General features: G+C 41.0%; 1 protein-coding gene across 4 annotated transcripts; it reads left to right on the forward strand.

Moving 5' to 3' along the window:
• The first annotated feature begins 677 nt into the window (after positions 1–677).
• CCDC190 (coiled-coil domain containing 190) lies at positions 678–18,254 on the forward strand. Of its 4 annotated transcripts, none has more exons than XM_040229995.1 (4): positions 678–888; positions 2,677–2,875; positions 7,682–7,808; positions 8,317–9,292. In XM_040229995.1, exons 2-4 carry the CDS (start codon positions 2,680–2,682, stop codon positions 8,894–8,896), a joined length of 903 nt encoding a protein of 300 aa, XP_040085929.1. In that variant the 5' UTR covers positions 678–888; positions 2,677–2,679; the 3' UTR covers positions 8,897–9,292. The 4 variants fall into 4 exon arrangements, 2 of the variants coding, with proteins under 2 accessions (XP_040085929.1, XP_040085930.1); XM_040229996.1 differs by having other exon boundaries at positions 680–888; positions 7,685–7,808; XR_005719265.1 differs by lacking the exons at positions 7,682–7,808; positions 8,317–9,292 and adding an exon at positions 17,687–18,254 and having other exon boundaries at positions 679–888.
• Positions 18,255–18,765: the final 511 nt, after the last annotated feature.

The following is an 18,765-nucleotide window of genomic DNA, read 5'->3' on the forward strand; positions in this document are numbered from 1 at the left end:
TCTGTTTAGCTGCCTCTCAGTAAGCTCTGGGGGAATTAATAGGTCCCGGTGTTGGCAATTCTCTTTAGACTGTAGCACATTAATGCCTCTTGTTTTCAGACGAAGCCTTAAGGCAACAGTAAGAATCCCACTTAATATCTTGTTCCACAATCAATAGTTCAGCTGGCCTTCTATCACAGAGTCCAATATATGATAACAAATGTTGATTTAAGTTTCAGTTTCCTCGTCTTTTGTGACAACTCTGAAAACCTTAAAGAAGCACTGAAGTACATACATGGTTAGAAGCCTGGAGAAAGTCAGTACAGAATGTGATAATACAAAATAAACAAATTACTCTCCTGCACAACATGTGTGCAATCTGACAAAAAAAAAAAAAAAAAGAATGCCTTCTTTTAGAACCTGATCTGCTTTCCGAGAAGTAAGGACTGGACACTGTGAGGGAGGTGGGGAATAATATGGTCAAAGAAGAAGGAAAAGAGTGGAAGGGGGTGGGGAGAGAGAGAGAGAGACTCTGAGAACACAGTAAGACACTCCTTGGTTTCATTCTTGGCTCCCATGGATACAGCCAAGAAGGAGCTCTGTGGGCCCATCAAGGGGAGGGCTGGAGGCTGGCAGGCTCCCTTAACTCATGGAGCTATTTCAAGCTCTGGGATCGGTGCCCACATTCAGGAACTTAGCATTCCTGATGAGGGAGGTGGCACGGAAGAGTGCTTTCAACTGTGTTCAACATTCTCCCCACAACCCTCTCCAAAGTTTCCTTTAACCTCCCCACCTCCCCAACACCAAGCTCCTAAATTTATTGAAGAAAACAAGCTCATTTTCAAAGTTCAGCCGGGCATAGCAAAAGAAGCAGGCAGCATTCTCACAGTGAGAACCCTGGATTTGTAGGTAAGTGCTACTCACTATGTTCTTTAGTAAAAGTTTAATCTACATTTTAGACTAAAAGCTAGCTGTCTTAAAAATTTCTCTCCTGTGTCCTGACCTTATCCTCCCTCGTAATGCTAAGTTTTTCCCTCTGTTATTATCAACAAAGCTTTATTAAGAGTAATCTATTTGTATCCTGGGCACATATTGTGTATCTAGCTCTGAGATGCATATTGAGAAGGAAGCAAAGAGGAGGAAAGCTGTGTCCCTGCCTCTTAGCACAACACAGTCCGAGGAGGAAGATGAGCTCCTTTCTGCTACCCAGACTACTTGTTCTGGATGCCCGTACTGTTTTGTATCCAACAGATCCCACTCTCCCCACCTTTTGAGATACTGATTGATCAGATTTGGCATGTACCATTTGACTCCAAATGACTCAGTGGTAAAGAATCTGCCTGCCAATGCAGGAGACATAAGAGATGTAGGTTTGATCCCTGAGTCAGGAAGATCCCCTGAAATAAGGAAACGGCAACCGACTGCAGTATTCTTACCTGGAGAATCCCGTGGACAGACGAGCCTAGCAGGTTACAGTCCATGGTGTCACAGAGTCGAACATGACTTAGCGGCTATACAACAACATTAGACTCCAGAGTTGTAAATCTGGAAGTTCTTTGAAAGCAGGAACTGTGTCTCAGTCACCACTACCCTCAGCCCTCAGCATAGCACCTGGCACAGAGTAGGATTACAGGCTGCATGGACCCTCAGGGACATAAATTAATGAATTGAAGGGGCTCCAGAATGGCTCTAAGTCCCTAGATCCTGTCCAGGGCCCTGAGCAGGCTTTTGCGGAGTCTTTAAAGAACAGTAGAAGGAACTTATCTCATAGGGTGAATAATGGCTTATATCTATAAAGTGTTTTTATAATTTTTGCCCTACAATTTCTTCATGTACTTTTCACTTGATCTTTATGGCAACCTGATTGGGGGTTGTATACAGAGTCTATAATCTATCACTCTTTTATTGGCAAGGAGACTGAGGCTCAGAGAAATGACTTTGCCCTAGATACTTCCATGTCACACTGGAAAATCATGTTACTGTAGGTCTGATAAATGAAATAGTATCTGCCATATCAGTAAACAAAGATTGCCACAGTTATCAGAAATTGCAGTCACCACCACTACTGAGCTGGTTAGCCCCGAGGGAACTCAGGAAGGAAAAAATATCTGCTATCTAGCAGCTATCAGATTGCAGTCACTCCACACAGTGAGCCCTGAGGAAACTCAGAACATGAAAACACAGGATACTAGCCCCAGATAGCTGAGGGGCAGAGTAAAGGAATGATTTCAGTGAGTCCAGGGTCTTGAATCTTCCCATACAAAGAAAAGCACTAAATTCTTTAACTTGAGATATCCGATTTTCTTTTATTAACAGTCATCTTTTGTTCCCACCACCTGCCCTTTGTTGCAAACTCCTATGTACCCTAACGATATATTAGGATATATATAGTTAGACAGCACCTTCTCTTCGAAGCAGTTTTCTCAGGGTTACTTGAAATGCTGCCTCCCAGGCTTGAAGTTCTAAAAATTCCCACTGAATAAAACATAACTCTCAACTATAAGGCTGTGAATAATTTTTTAGTTGACAGGGACAAGTTTTCTAATAGTGTAACTTAATCTGACTGGGCAGCTATGTATTCAGAAATACTCAGGATTCAAACACTTATCTTCGGATTAAAAGCCAGGGTCAAGGTCCCCATTTTGCTTTATCAGATCTGACACAGCGCCTGAGAGGATCTTGTTCTATTGCCTCTAGGCCATGAAGAGAATGGAGAAGCATATGGTCAGGGGACCACTGCATAAGCACTTCGATCTGGAGAGGAAAAGTGCAAAGCAGGCTGAAGCCAGACTCAGCCAAAGACTGCAGAGACTAGAGGATATCTGCCTGTACCACGTGAAGTCACTGGCCAGGGAGCAGAGACAGCTCCAGAAAGAACTGCAGAGGCTGCAGCAAGGTAAGGCTTCCAGGATGGGGAGAAGCAGAGCAGGACAGCTAGCCATCGCTTGGCTGAGGTGAGAGTAATACCCCCTACTTGGTGATGAGGACCCTTTCAGAGACTGGACACTCAGTAAGAGGACTTTTTATCTCAACTTGGATTTTAGGCTGCCCACCTTTCTCTCCCTCAATGATACAGCTCCCTGGAGCAGTGCGCATGCAAACCTTCCTGAGCTAACACTTCTCAGGCTCCCAATCTTTCCAATGAGCTCTCTCTGGCTTAAAGCTTTAGTGTTCTACCTGGGTTGATTTGGTTTCACTTCTTTTCTATGCCTGGTCAGCAAACATTCACTGAGTAACTATTAATGTGCAAGTCATCTTATGAAAAGGAAGTAAAAACAAAAAAAATTCCCCGGGATTAGTGACCAGAGAGTGTGTGTAACAGTGGCTGACCTCTGCTACGGCTGAGCAAAGAGAACTTGGCTATTTCCAACACATCAGTCTGAGAGTCAGGTCTTCCTTTCTTCTGCAGAAAGTGAATTTCTCAACTTATCCTTCTTGTATTCTGAAGTGTATCATCACTAGAGCTTGCAGATTTTGCTTAGATAAGAAAATTTTGCAAAAACAATTGCTGTGTATTGGTACTATGATTTCATTGTCTTCTTAAGCCAAAGAGCAAGTATTTCTGTCATTTCCCCAAAGAGGTGTCTTTACCCAGAAGCTGCGAGTTCACATTCTTTATAATAATTCCCTCCCATAAAACCTTCTGTTGCCAATGAATAATCCTTTCCAAATGCACGCATTACTTAGAAGACTATCCAATGAACATAGACCTTACAGTTTAGTAATTATAACAAGATTAACACTACTAACTTCAAATGCCAATTTCTAGTTAGTAAGCTATTGATCTTCACAGAAGGAAGGGCTACACAATGGTATTCAGAATCTCAGACCTTCCAAAGCTGTCTACACCATTCAGTAAAAAAAAAAAATAAGGAAATAAAACTGCCTGCTCAGTGATTACATCTTTATCCATTAAACTGTGGTGGCTGAGAATACAGACTTTGGACCCACACTGTCAGGGTTAAAATCTTGACTCTATCACTTAACAGCAGTGAGACCTTGAGCAGCTTACTGGGCCTGCCTCTGCCTCAGTTTTCTCCAATATAAAATGTAATTAATGTTTCTTACCTCATGGAGTCATTTGAGGATGCAGTGAGCATTTGAAACAGTACCTAAATACAAAATAAGTGCCATGTAACTGTTTGCTGCAATCAGTAAAAGATTGTTACAGGATTAAAACTCTTCTACAGTTTTGTTGAAAGTTGCCATAGTTATACAATTTATAGAAACTATTTTTATTTTTCCCATAATAATAAATAATCATATTTTAATATACAGAATAATAAATAATCATATTTTAATATACAGAATAATAAATAATCATATTTTAATATACAGCATAGAATGGATCTATCCATCTCAGCTCCTCACACTATAATCCCTTCTAACTTAAGGCAGGGGCAGGAGCCCTGAAAATGATGTAGCATGTTCTAGAAGAAAGTCAGGTATCACAATTCAATGTAAAATAATTTAGGTCTCCACAGCTGATATATGGACACAAGGGCCAAGAGTAATATCCAGAGGTCTAGCTTAGGAGAAGGCAATGGCACCCCACTCCAGTACCCTTGCCTGGAAAATCCCATGGACAGAGGAGCCTGGTAGGCTGCAGTCCATGGGGTCGCTAAGAGTTGGACACGACTGAGCGACTTCACTTTCACTTTTCACTTTCCTGCATTGGAGAAGGAAATGGCAACCCACTCCAGTGTTCTTGCCTCGAGAATCTCAGGGACGGTGGAGCCTGGTGGGCTGCCGTCTATGGGGTCGCAGAGAGTCAGACACGACTGAAGTGACTTAGCAGCAGCAGCAGCAGCCTAAGATTTATTTCTAACCTCCAGCTTTGGGTTTTAAAGAGGAGTAACTGAGCAAGTGACTGAACTCCTCTGGTTTAAACCTCCCTGTCTGTAATAAATGGTTAAACCAAACTAAGAATGAGAGCTCACAGGATGGAAAGGAATCTCAGAAACCATTTGGTTGAATCCCACTTCATTTCTCAAAAAGGATATTGAAGACCAGATACTTATTCTCAAAGTGGTGTTTCAAAGATCATGTTTGAGAGAGGTGGCTGTCTTTGGTGACTAGAGAGTTTGTCTGACAGATAAGGGGTATGAAAAGAGTCTGGGCAGAAGGCAGAAAGCTTCGATTCAGGGGTCTCTGTCTCTATGTACTTTAGAAAGTCACATCCTCTCTGTGCCTCAGACTCCTTGACCGTAAGACTACAGAAGAAGGAAGAAAGCAATACGAATTAAGTCTCAGTATTTATCGGGCACTGTATCAGGCAATACATTCCCATGATTCATTTTAATGACCTTGTTACTGAGTTTCAACTACATGCTAGTTGGTGGATTGCTTCAAATACGTATTCCCAGTCCTCATCTAGAGAGATTTGCTTCAATAGGTTAGGAATCAGGCTCAAAGTCCACATTTTTAGCTGAGTTGACACTAAGGCAGATTACTCGGGGACAGGTGATTCATGCGCCAAACTTTAGAAAGTACTGTTACAGCAACTCCAATAGAGGCCAGAATGCAAATATGAAAAGCATGGTCTGTGCCCTCAAGATGCTCACACGTAGACTAGAAGGTAACTATACTCACAAAAGATTATATCAGAAAATACTAACTGCTAAATTCATTGTTTACAAAGTAGAACAGAAGCATGGGAAGGTTCCCATGTCTACCAAAGGGGCTCAGGCGAGATGTCCCAAAAGATGCAGGGTATGAACAGAATCTTAGAGGAGTAAGAGGATGAAGATGAGTGGAGGAGGGGTGGTGGGCAGTTTGTCATGAGAAGACATGGAATGTTTCTGCACACGGTAAGAACAGTGTGTACAAACGTGCATACATGAGAATGACTTGCTACAAGCTGCTCAGTACTAGAGGGGTGTAAGGGGTGACCAGAAGGGGCAGGTGTAATATTTAGAGGCAAAGCAGAGCAGGCAGGGTCACCAATCATGAATAGCTCCACAGATCTTACAGAAGAGTTTAGACTTTACCCTATGGGGTTTGGGAATGGAGAGATTATATGTCCAAATGAGATAAGGATCACTCTGGCAGCAAACTTTAAGGTAGACCAGATAGAAGCATTCCAGAATTCAGACCACGGTTTAAAGGCCTAAACTAGGGCATTAGTTAAGTGGGGAAAAAATGAGTATATTCAGATATTTGGAAAGTGAGATTGCATCTTAAGGGGGCCAGCATTTTGAGATATTTAGAATGCAGAATTGTCAGAGCTTTATGATTAATTATATGTCCAGGGTAAAGAAAACCAGAGTCAAGAATATACTCTCTGGCACAAAGTAGGCACCCAAACATCCCTGTTAAATTGGATGGCTAGATGGGGACACACACTCAAGACAACAGAAGAAGAGGGACCCCAAAAGGACGATCTCTTGCCTTGACTACCTCACCAAGAAGTTATTAGATGAAAGAATATTAGGAGTTTAATACAAATTAGAGGCCCTTTATCTGGTCATATTTCCTTTGCCTGGTGCCTACCAACCCCAGTGTTGGTTTAGGGAACTCACTTTCCTTAGAGGAAACGAGTGCAAGACTTTCCACTCCAAGTGACCAGCTCATGAGATGTCTTGAAAACAAACCAGGTCCTCTAGAGCAGCTATGACAACAAGATTCTGAAACACTAACTCAAAGAGAGAAAATCCCACTTACTCATGGCCAGCAGTTGCAACTCTTGGCTCAGGTGGATAGGAGGTCACACAGTTGAGGCGGTTGTAACAGCAGGACCCCAGCTTTGTATATGGCTCACACCCAGTCATTTTGACTTGAGAACATCATGCTTGCCAAGTAAAACATTCAGACAAAACCCCATGGTCCCAGCCAGTTTAAACCTCTGACCTCAGTGTTTCTAAATCCTCTATAACATATTCTAGGTAAACACTGGAGAACCACCTTAGGTTTTTCTGTTTCCATTCCTCATGCCAGAGCAGCCTGTTGAGTAATGTGATCCAGTGATATTCATATATGGTTTCTCTGCCCAGAGAACCAGGTCCAGGCATTCTTTTCCTTCTTCTCTTACTGTGTTAGTTTTTTAGGGCTACCCTACCAAGTTGCCATTAACTAGGTGGCTTAAACAACAGACATGTATTCTCAGAGTTCTGGAAGTCTATAGTCCAAAACTAAGGTACTGGCAGAGTGGTGCCTTCTGAAGGCTGGAAAAGAAGGCTCTGTTCCTGGCCTCTCTCTTTGGTTTGTATGTGGCCATCTTCTCCCTGTGTCTCTTCCCTTTACCTTCCCTCAACCTGTGTCTCTATATCCTAATTTCTTCTTACGATAATGACAGCAGTCATATTGGTCAACAGCTCCCCCTAATGGCCTCATCTTAATTATCTCTGTAAAGGCCCTGTCTCCAAATAAGGTTACATTCTGAGGTGCTGAGGATTATGACTTCTATATATGACATTTGGGGAGGATACAGTTCAACTTGTGTATGTGTGTGCTAAATCGCTTCAGTCATGCCTGACTCTTTGCGACCCTATGGACTATAGCACGCCAGGCTCCTCTGTCCATGGGATTCTCCAGGCAGGAATACTAGAGAGAGTTTCCGTGCCCTTCTCCAGGGCATCTTCCTGACCCAGGGATCAAATCTGTGTCTCTTACATATCCCGCTTTTGGCAGGCAAGTTTTTTACCACTAGAGCCACCTGGGAAACCCACATTTGAACTCATAGCACCTATTAATTAACTCAAAGCAGATATCATCAAGAAAAAGCTCTGCTCTTACTTTGGGAATGGAAGTCAGAAGAGACCAGAAGATGTTCTCACGCTCTCATCACAGGGAGGGCAGAAGCACAGAGCTCTGCAGGCTAGCAAAGCTAGGTAAGAAGATGCTTACTAAACTAATGCACATGCCATTGAGTCCTTCTTTCAACTGACCTCTTTAAACCATCCTCCCCCTGAGAATGCGCTGCCCTTTCCTTCTTAAGAAAAATGCTGCATTTAAAACAGATAACCAACAAAGACCTCCTGTATAGCACAGGGAACCCTGCTCAGTGTTATGTGGCAGGCTGGAAGGGAGTGGAGTCTGGGGGAGCATGGACACATGTGTATGCATGGCTGCGTGGCTTTGCTGCACACCTGAAGCCATCACAACACTGTTAAATGGCTATACTCCAGTCTCCAATATAAACATAAAAAGTTTACCAAAAAAAGAAAAATCATTTCCTCACATTGTTACCATCCATTCTCACCCTTCATCTTCTGTTCACCCACGTTATTATCTCAGTTAATATCACAGAAAAAGGAGCCAGGGTCTAATAATTTGAAAATGCTAAATATTAGCTCTTCATCGGTTTTGAGAGAACTTTTTTCTTATCTCCTTTCCCAGCGCACTGACAACAAATATGACCCAAGGAAGATCCAAAACCAAGTCCCGGATGCCTCCTTTCCATCACATTGGTCCCAAGGACCCCATGAAGAGCAAACGGCAGTCACTATCTCAAAATAACAGAACTTCCCACTTCATAGAAGAGAAGCTGCATGCCCAAGAGAAAGAGTCTATAAACCCACCAAAAGGAAAAGGCTCCAATGAGACCATCTCTCTTCTCTGTCAAAATCAAGGCGTCTCCACCCACACTGTAGACGGAGGCCCCAGTTCCAGCCCAGCTGGTGACAGTGAACCGGCGCACGGTGATGAGACCAGATCAAATGATGCCCACACAAGGCCAGACCACACCACTGCAAAACAAACCCCCCTGGATCCCATGGAAGGTAGAGGAGACTTCAAAGATAAGCCCCAAACATCAACCTACTTGGAGTTGTTTGAAAAGGCCAGAAAAGCTCACTATCTCCGGCACCGGACCCCCCCAGAGTCTGAGAGATTGCTCAGCATTGCAGAGATCTTCGGGCACAAGGAATCCTCACAGTCCAGGGCAGAAAAGGGATGTGAGAACAGGGTGACCATCTAAGTTACTTCATCTTTAATCATCCACTGTATCCACATAGTATCATGTGTCATAATTACTTTAGCAACTGTAGCAAACAATACAAATATATAGATATAGATATAGATTTTATTTTAACCTTAGTCTTTTTTCCCTTTTATAATGGAAGTATAATGTTTCGCTAAATGAGCAATACTAGGATGAAAATGGAGAGATGAATCTTCTGAAGCCATTTAAAGCAATATACGCATATTGCTAACGTTACCAAAAATATGAATCTACATTGATGCCTAGACTTCTCCTGAAAGGTAAAATATTAAGCGCCCTGCTTATATTTGCCACCCTTTTCTTATAGGAGGTTCTTATGGTGCCACCTGCTGGCAAAATGGTGTAGCTCTTCTGTTTGTTTTAGTTTCACATGTAAAAATAAAAAATAAGCAGGATAGTTCTCAAATAAATAAATAAAGGTAAGGCTAGGAGGTCAATTGAAAATATGTACATAATACAGTCTATAAATAAAACTTTCTCTCCCACACAGTTCTGTGTTCTTTTTTGAAGCCCTTTCCTTACTTCTTTTATTTCCAAATAGTTCCATTTTGGTTTTCTCATTCCCACTTTCAACCTGCTCTTATCATCCTTTTTGGATCATAATAAAAACATAATTAACAATTTATAAGAAATGTGCCCCCTCTAACATTTTCTTCCAAGTAGCAAAACAATGGGAGAAGGCAGGACGGGAGCAACAGAATTGACTGATGAATACCTGATTTATTTACACTGGCCATGTCTGGGCTGACAGGGTTAGGAACCGCAGAGGTGGAGAACCTCCTGTGCAAACTTCCAAGCCCATTATTGTGTTCTTTCTCCTTGTCTATCTCCATTACAAGCACCCTCCACAGGGGTGAAGTTCTCAACATGATTTATCCCACTTCTGAAAGGCTCTTTTCTCTGTGCTGACCATAACTTCAGGACAGGGCCATTACTAAGGCAGCAAGGACTTAGCCAGAGCCCAGCCCTCTCCTCCACTTGATTAACTACCCTTCTTCCAAGTAAACCTCAGTCTCATGGATTTGAGAAATAAGCATTTTGCATGTTCCTCCTTGTTACCCTGCTTGTATATCTTCATATATCTGATGGACCTAGATTTGCTGGTAGCTCTACCTCCAAAATTTTTTACTTCTATTTCAATTTAGATTTAATTAATTGCAACAAAATTGTGCATTTACAAATCTTCTGCTCAGTTGCTTCGGTCGTATCCAACTCTTTGTGATCCCATGGCCTGCAGGCTCCTCCTTGCAGGGATTTCCCAGGCAAGAATACTGGAGTGGGTTGCCATTTCCTTCTCCAAGGGATTTTCCTGACCCAGAGATCAAACCCCCATCTTCTGTGTCTCCTGTATTGCAGGCGGACTCTTTACCACTAGCACCACCAAATCTTCTACATACATTGATTTTATTCTTTTTTTTCAATGTTAATTTTTATTTTTTTATTTTTTTTCTGGAAGAATGCTGTGCTTTAATCAAATTTTATGTGTATTTTAATCATAATGTATAATATTTTATTATACATTTTAATCATAATGTGTAAGTACAGTCTAGGTTCGATACAGGATATTTTTTAAATAAATTTATTTATTTTAATTGGAGGTTAATTACTTTACAAGGATTCCCATAAGGATTTTATTCTTATCATTTCACCGGCCTAATGTATTTTCCTTCTTTAGTATGAAGGATACAATACTTTTATTGATAAAACTCAACACAACCACAGGGAAAGCAGCTGCAGAAGACCTTGTTGTCTGACCCATTAAATTCTATAGAACAGCGTAAATCCTTAATCTTTTCAAACCACCCAATCAGCTTAAAGTCATTCATTCATTCATTCCAGAGGTCTTATCTAGTGATAGGTGTGCTCCCAAAAGACATCTGAAAATGCCTAGAGATACTTTGGGGGTTGTCACAATCCAAATGAGGGGGACGTTCAAAGACCCCAACCTACATAGCGTTGCATTAAATCTTTGTAAAACCCTCTCAAGTAAGAAGTCAATGAGATAATTTCTCCCATTTTACAGACAAAAAAACCTGAGGCTCACAATAACTAACAGAATGTGAATGAGGAACAAAGACCAGAATACTGCTCTCCTGTACTGTCCTTCTCTCTCAAAGAGAAGGGAGCACAAACACAATGCCCAAAGTCTTATGCCCTCATTTTCAGCTACGAAATATGTCTCAAACCTATAAATTACAAGGTTTAACAATAAAAATTAGAAAGAAATGGTAAAACGAAAATTCATGCTTCCATTTTAAGGGAACATGACTTTTTTTTTTTCAACATACATTCATTTATTCAGAGATGTATTAAGGAGAGATAATGTCTTCTCCATTTACTCCCCCATGAGGAAGTCTAGCTGTTGCTGCTAAGTCGCTTCAATAGTGTCCGACTCTTTATGACCCCAAAGACTGTATCCTGCCAGGCTTTTCTGTCCAGGTGAGAATACTGGAGTGGGTTGCCATGCCCTCCTCCAGGGGATCTTCCCAACCCTGGGGTCAAACCTGAGTCTTATGTCTCCCGCATTGACAATCAGGCTGTTTGCCACTAGCACCACCTGGGAAGCCCAAGGAAGTTACAAATGGTTTATAAAGTGTGCTTTCACATCGTTACCTGAGTCCATCCAGTGGAGAGGGAATTCACTTTTCACCTGGGAGCTGAGACATCCAGGAACTCTCAGAGGTGGTGTCTCAGCCTCTCATCCAGGGTCCCAAGGTTCTGAAGATAGCTGATGAGGAGGGACTCTGAAGGTTCCCACAATCCTCAGTGTGGGGTACAACAGGGTAAGTTGCTACCAGTAACACTGGAGAGACTAGCTCCTCTGAAGGTGAGACAGCCCTGAAGGCAAAGCCCAGGGGATCATATTTGAGGGTGTTTTGCCTCAGCACCAAAAGCACCAGGGCAATGGAAGCCTAGATCCAGTCTAAACAGAAGTCAACAATCCCACCTCACCAACAACAGCCAGCACAGCAAGGAACCACTGCCCTCAAGAGGGGAGTCCCAGATGTGTGAACTGTTGCCTGGGCCAACGCCTTCCTCACCCCATCCTCATCCCTGAGGGACTGGGGCAGAAGAATTGAGAGAGGGGAGCCTGAGACAAGCTGCAGCAGAGCAGGAGCTCCACAGGGGTGGAGAAGGAAGACTTTAAACCAGGCAAAGGTTATAAATAATAGTACCTGACTGTGGAGGAAAGTGTATCTACCAGAAATAAAACTTTTAAAACCGAAAAGACTGGATGTTATTGGAGCAGATTGAGATGGTATTAAACAAAGTTGGTAGCAGTTGCTGGGAGAGTTCCTCACCAGGCTGAGATTTCTCAGTTTTCTCTGCATGAAGAGGCATTGCACTAAGAAACATTTACAGTAACCCCTTACACATGAACTTTGAAGTTGCAAGCTTTCGAAGATGTAGGTGTGAATGTGCATCTCATTCCAGCAAGGAACCAGAACCTCTGCCATCAACGTCAGGCATGAGTGACATTACAGCTTGCCCTCCGTCTCCTGCTGCTGACTACCCTTCAGCTCTCCCATCTCCCACCTCTTCTTCCTCCTCCAATCAGTAAGTCTTCTTGCCTGTTCACTCGATGCCAGCCCCTGTATGCCAGCTGTTGGACTGTACAAGGGTATCGGGCTGTAAGATTAAAAATGTTTGTTTTGTGTGTGTGTGTTTGTTTTTATATATTATTTCTGTGAAAAGTATTATGAGCCTATTATAGGATAGCAGTATATAGCTGATGTGTTATATGGGTACCTAGGCTAACTCTGTTAGGCTTATGAATAAACTGGACTTAGGAATGTGCTCGCAGAATATGTTCTCATTTGCATGGAGGGGACTTACTGTACTAGAGTCACACCTCAGATATATTTCAGTTTTGGTTCCAAGCTACCACAATAAATCAAATATCAAAATAAAGTGAGTCACACGAATTTTTTGGTTTCCTAGTACATATAAATGGAGAAGGCAATGGCACCCCACTCCAGTACTCTTGCCTGGAAAATCCCATGGATGGAGGAGCCTGGTGGGCTGCAGTCCATGGGTCTCGACTGAGCGACTTCACTTTCACTTTTCACTTTCATGCATTGGAGAAGGACATGGCAACCCACTCCAGTGATCTTGCCTGGAGAATCCCAGGGGCAGGGGAGCCTGGTGGGCAGCCGTCTGTGGGGTCGCATAGAGTCAGACACAACTGAAGCGACTTAGCAGCAGCAGCAGCAGCAGTACATATAAAAGTTACATTTATACTATTTACAGTCTATTAACTATACAATAGCATTTTGTCTTTTAAAAAAGTACATGCCTTAATCTTAAAATATTTTATTGCTAAAAAATGTCAAGACTGTTGGAATAGCAATGTCAAAGATCACAACAGACTACCATAATCTGTACAATAATAATGAAAAAGTTTGAAATATTATGAGAATTGACAAAATTTGTCACAGAGAGGAAGTAAGCAAATGACTTGCTTAACAGGGGATAATAAACTTGCTCAACGTAGGGTTGACACAAACTTCAATTTGTAAAAATGCAATGTCTGAAGCACAATAAAATGAGGCTGTATAAGTAACACAGGTATTTATCACATGGTCCTCATCTCAAATGTGGCTTGATTTTACCTAATTATATGTAATATGAACTATACCCCAGTTTTCCCAACTTCCCCCATTTGTTGTTGTCCATGTGTTGCTGCTCTGTGTCCTAATAGTAGGCATTAATCAATTAGAAACTGTAAATGATTGTTTGAAGTGTTCAATTAGGTCAATTACTTTGAAGTGTTCAAGCTTAATTCCATTAAAAATGTACCGTGAAACTGGTAATAAAGAAGCATTTTTGGTAAAAGGAAAATACATAGTAACTATACACAGACTTCAAACAATTTAATACATGTTGTTTGGAGTCAAAACCAATACTGGCATGAACTTGCTCAACTCAAAATTATTAGTAATAAAATATTATTCCAAAACTGTGTGATAAGGAGAAAATATATGCAAACTATATAAGTAAAAGTCAGTCATGTCCGACTCTTTGCAACCCCATGGACTGTAGCCTGTCAGGCTCCTCTCTCCATGGGGTTCTCCAGGCAAGAACACTGGAGTGGATTGCCATTGTCTCTCTTCCCAACCCAGGGATCAAATGCAGGTCTCTCACATTGCAGGTGGGTTCTTTACCATCTGAGCCACCAGGGAAGCCTATTTAATTATGTAATTCATGACTGGGAGATTTTTGAACACTTTTGCTCAGAGCTATTTGTTCATATCAAGGCACAAGGAGTGAGACTAAGGTCATGGGCAATGTGTTCAAAAGCAAAGCCCCAAAACTAGAACTGCCAAACTGCCTGAAATGTCTCACAGTGGTGGTAAGAGCAGCAGAAGCGGACAAATATGTGCCTCAGAGCCATCGCTGAGTCCTCAGCCTAGTTCCTTCTTGGCCTGAGCTCCAGCAAACAGGATAGAATAAACAGAATGATTAATGATTCCAATAATTATTTTTATCTTTTCACATAGATACCTTTTTCTAATTGAAGTAGAGTTAATGTATAATGTGTTAGTTTGAAGTGTACAACAAAGTGATTCATTTATACACATACACACACATATATATATCTACATATATGTATTATTTTTCAGATTTTTTGCCATCATAGATTACAAGATATTGAGTGTACTTCTCTGTGCTATATAGTAGGTCTTTGTTATTTACCTATTTTATTTATAGTAGTAAATTTATATTAATTCCAAATTCCTATTTTAGCCCCCACTTTTCCCTTTGGTAATCATAAATTTGTTTTCTACGTAAATCTATTTCTAGTTTGGCCAAAAAGTTCGTTAGTCTTCTTGTACGATGGTACTGAAAAACCCAAACAATCTTTCTGGCCAATCCAATAAATAAGTTCCTTTGTATCGTTTTATTTTTAGATTCCACAAACAAATGCTATCATATGATATTTGTCTTTCTCTGACTTATTTCACTTAGTATGATCATCTCTAGGCTCATCTGTGTTGCTGCAACTGGCATTATTTCTCTCCTTTCTTTTCTTTAAAATTTTTGAGTTGAAGGAAAATTGCTTTACAGAATTGTGTGAAATTCTGTCATACATCAATAAGAATCAGCCATAGGCATACCCATGTCCTCTCCCTCCCAAACCTCCCTCCCATCTCCCTCCCCACCCCACCCTTCAGCCTGTCCCAGAGCCCCTGTTTGTGTTCCCTGAGCAAATTCCCATTGGTTATCTATTTTACATATGGAAACTACTCAAAAACTGTGTGAGTTTGTACTCTCTAAAGAAAAGGAGGGAAACCCTTTAAGAAAAATATCATTCCTATATGAATACTTATACATATTTTACAAAAGTCTATCTGATCTTTTATTTAATAATATTAAAATAATATCATCCTGTAATTCCAATCCTGGGCATATACCTAGATAAAATGCTACTTCAAAAAGATACATGTAACATGGATATTTCATTCTTTTTTAATGGCTGAATAATATCCCATTGTGTATATAAACCACATCTTCTTTATCAGTTCATCTGTCACTGAACACTTAGGTTGCTTCCATGTATCTTTTTGAAGTAGAATTTTCTCTGGATATATGCCCAGGAGTAGAATTGCAGTAGACTTTTGTAAAATATGTATAAGCATTCATATAGGAATGATATTTTTCTTAAAGGGTTTCCCTCCTTTTCTTTAGAGTACAAACTCACACAGTTTTTAAGTAGTTTCCTCAAAAACTAGCTATGAAAGAAGCGTGCCCTCATGGTCTCTGATGGTGGCTCACTGCCAGTGCTCACATCCATAACGTAGCAACTCCCAGGATGTGAGTGGGAGATGATCATGTTTCAGGGAGCTCCATTTCCAGCCTAGATTTGAACAGTTGCTGTAATATGTTTTTCAAGTTCCAGCAAATTTGGTACAATTTTTCAGCAGTGTACTCATCCAGGTCCATCTGAAAATAAAAGGAAAACTAAACATAATTTGGATCTTCAAATTAAAGGAATATTAGATTTTTAAAATATGGATTAAGAGGCATTTAACATATAGAAGAAGACACAAAGGTAATGAAGAAAAGATACTAGCAAGATAATGTCCAACTCTTAGCAACCCCATGGACTACAGCATGCCAGGCTTCCCTATCCCTCATCATCTTCCAGAATTTGCCCAAGTTCATGTCCATTGAATCAGTGATGCCATTCAACCACCATATCCTCTGCCTTTGGCCTGCAATCTTTCCCAACCTCAGGGTCTTTTCCAATAAGTCTGCTTTGCACATCATGTGGCTGAAACATTGTAGCTACAGCTGCAGCCTCAGTCCTTCCAGTGAGTGTTCAGGGTTGATTTCCTGTGATCTCCTTGCTGTCCAAGGGACTAAGAGTCTTCTTTAGCACCACAGTTGGAAAGCATCAGTTCTTCAGTGCTCTGTCTTCTTTATGGCCCAGCTTTCACAAGTCCCTGCATTAAAAGCAGAACACAGACCTCAATTCTTTTTCTTTTTGGCTGCACTGTGCCACATGTGGGGTCTTAGTGCCCTGCCCAGGGATGGAAACTTTGACCCTTGTAATGAAAGTGTGGAGTCTTAACTACTGGACTGCCCGGGAAGTCCAGGAAACTCAGTTCTAAAATTAAGACTTGTAATTATTTGAGCAGCAATAAAACGAGTGGCTTTTTTCTCCTGTTGTAACAACCAATTCCCTAGGGGTACTCCTTCATTATAGAAAACAAAAAATGATCATTTATCCATACCTAACCTTATTCATATTCAGGAGTAATTCATATTCAGGAGAATTTCTTCTCTGAAATATGGTTCAGAGTATTCAGAATCTCTAGGTTGGCGAGTTCTATAGTGCACTCCTTCTTTACCATTTCATCCTAAATATCTCTAAAAAATAAAAAAGCCTGGTTATCTTGTTTATCTTAGTCATCTTGGAGTTTTTCTGTAGGATATTGGAGATGTAAAGGCTTTAGGGATTCACCAGTTCAACCTTGGTCAGCGTTCTTCAAATCATGAGAAAATGACTGCACTCCTTTTCCGTGACTTCCCACCGTTTATGTTGGTTTAGAGTTGAAAGCTTGTTCACCCTGTTGTAAACAAATGACCCTCCCTAGTGGCCAAGATAGCAGGTCCTAGCAAGTCAACTTGAGAGCAAAGAGCTTAGCTTCTTATGTGCTTATTTCCCAAAGGGTATTCCAAGAGATGTCGCTAAAGTGCTATAGGGAAAAAAAAAAAAATCTAAGCTAAAAACAAGTTTGGAGAAATTTGGGTTGAAAAGGAAAATAAATTTCTCTCCTATGGGAACTCTCTATATCTTGAATATGCTAAGGTTATAAAGAATGTCTACAGGGAAATTGTCATGCTGAATTTCCCTAAATGAGATGATCATGAAAATTTTGTCCATAATCATCTTCAGGGAATATGATGATTCACTAAGTACCTCTCAGAGACAATCTCTTGGAATAGAAATTAGAATAAGATGAACTTTTTATCTCATAAAGTTCAAGTAGTCAGCTAAAATCTTACAAAGTCCAGAAGGAAATATTAGGAATGTCATTTTTCTTAGAGGGAGTTTTCCTCACAAGTTGCCAAAGTACTCATATAGACACACTCACACATGTGTATATATAAACACACAAATGTGGCAACAGCCTTACAAAAATTCATGGGGTAAAATGACAAACATAATAAGAAGTGAGGAAATATTTGTAGTTGTTCCATTGCTTTATATGTATTATATGTATTATTAAAGGGTAATATTTGCTTCATTTAACACAGGAGAAATCTGAAGTTTAGAGATCTGAATGCATCTGGATCCTGCATGGAAAAGTACGAAGTGGGAGACTGAGGCTACTACTATCAAGCTCCGAAGCCCCTGTTTTCCCCACTACATTATAGAACCTTCCTTGCTGCTGCTACTGCTAAGTCGCTTCAGTTGTGTCCAACTCTGTGCAACCCCACCGACGGCTGCTCACCAGGCTCCCCCACCCCTGGGATTCTCCAGGCAAGAACACTGGAGTCGGTTGCCATTTCCTTTTCCAATGCATGAAAGTGAAAAGTGAAAGTGAAGTCTCTCAGTAGTGTCCGACCCTCAGCGACCCCACGGACTGCAGCCTTCCAGGCTCCTCCGTCCATGGGATTTTCCAGGCAAGAGTACTGGAGTGGGGTGCCATTGCCTTCTCCACTTCCATCCAAAAGTCCAATAACAACGACAGTAATAAGAATTACTAATGTGAAGCACTATTCGAGGAGTTCTAGTGCAGTCCCTGGCCTCAAGGAGTTTTTGTCTAGTGGAATTAAATAGACCCAAAGCTAAATTCAATTAAAATTGATGTTGCGGTCACAACTGTTGTCTATTTCCTAACACCTGTTCTACCACCACAAATCAAGCAAAACTAATGATGGCAATTTTATTCTGCTTGCCAGTGACTCATTCAGGAAAGGGCATGTGACTCAATGCTTGCCAATTACACATGAAGAGAAGTCAACCATGGCTTCTGGGAAAAGTATTCTTATTCTCAAGAAATCAACACAGAAAAGAATTACTTTCACCCTCTACACACTGTCATAGCTGGATGTGGTTCCTTGAATTGCTTGCCATCGTCTTGTTGCACGCAGAGGGAGAGGTGAACAGGGAATGGAGCTGGAGAAGTGATAGCAATCGGATTTTCACAAAGGGCTTTATAGTTAGGGCGACTATATAATTTACCATCCAAGTTGGAATACTTTTGAGAGTAAAAAGCCTTGTTACTCATAAATAAGCCAGGATAACAGGCATAAAATGAACAAATCTACTTACATATCATGCTAAGGAGTGTGGGTTTTTCTGGGTCTGGCTAGTTTGTGAGTTTTAAAGA

This window comes from Oryx dammah, unplaced genomic scaffold, assembly GCF_014754425.2.
Source record: "Oryx dammah isolate SB20612 unplaced genomic scaffold, SCBI_Odam_1.1 HiC_scaffold_28, whole genome shotgun sequence".
NCBI lineage: Eukaryota > Metazoa > Chordata > Mammalia > Artiodactyla > Bovidae > Oryx > Oryx dammah.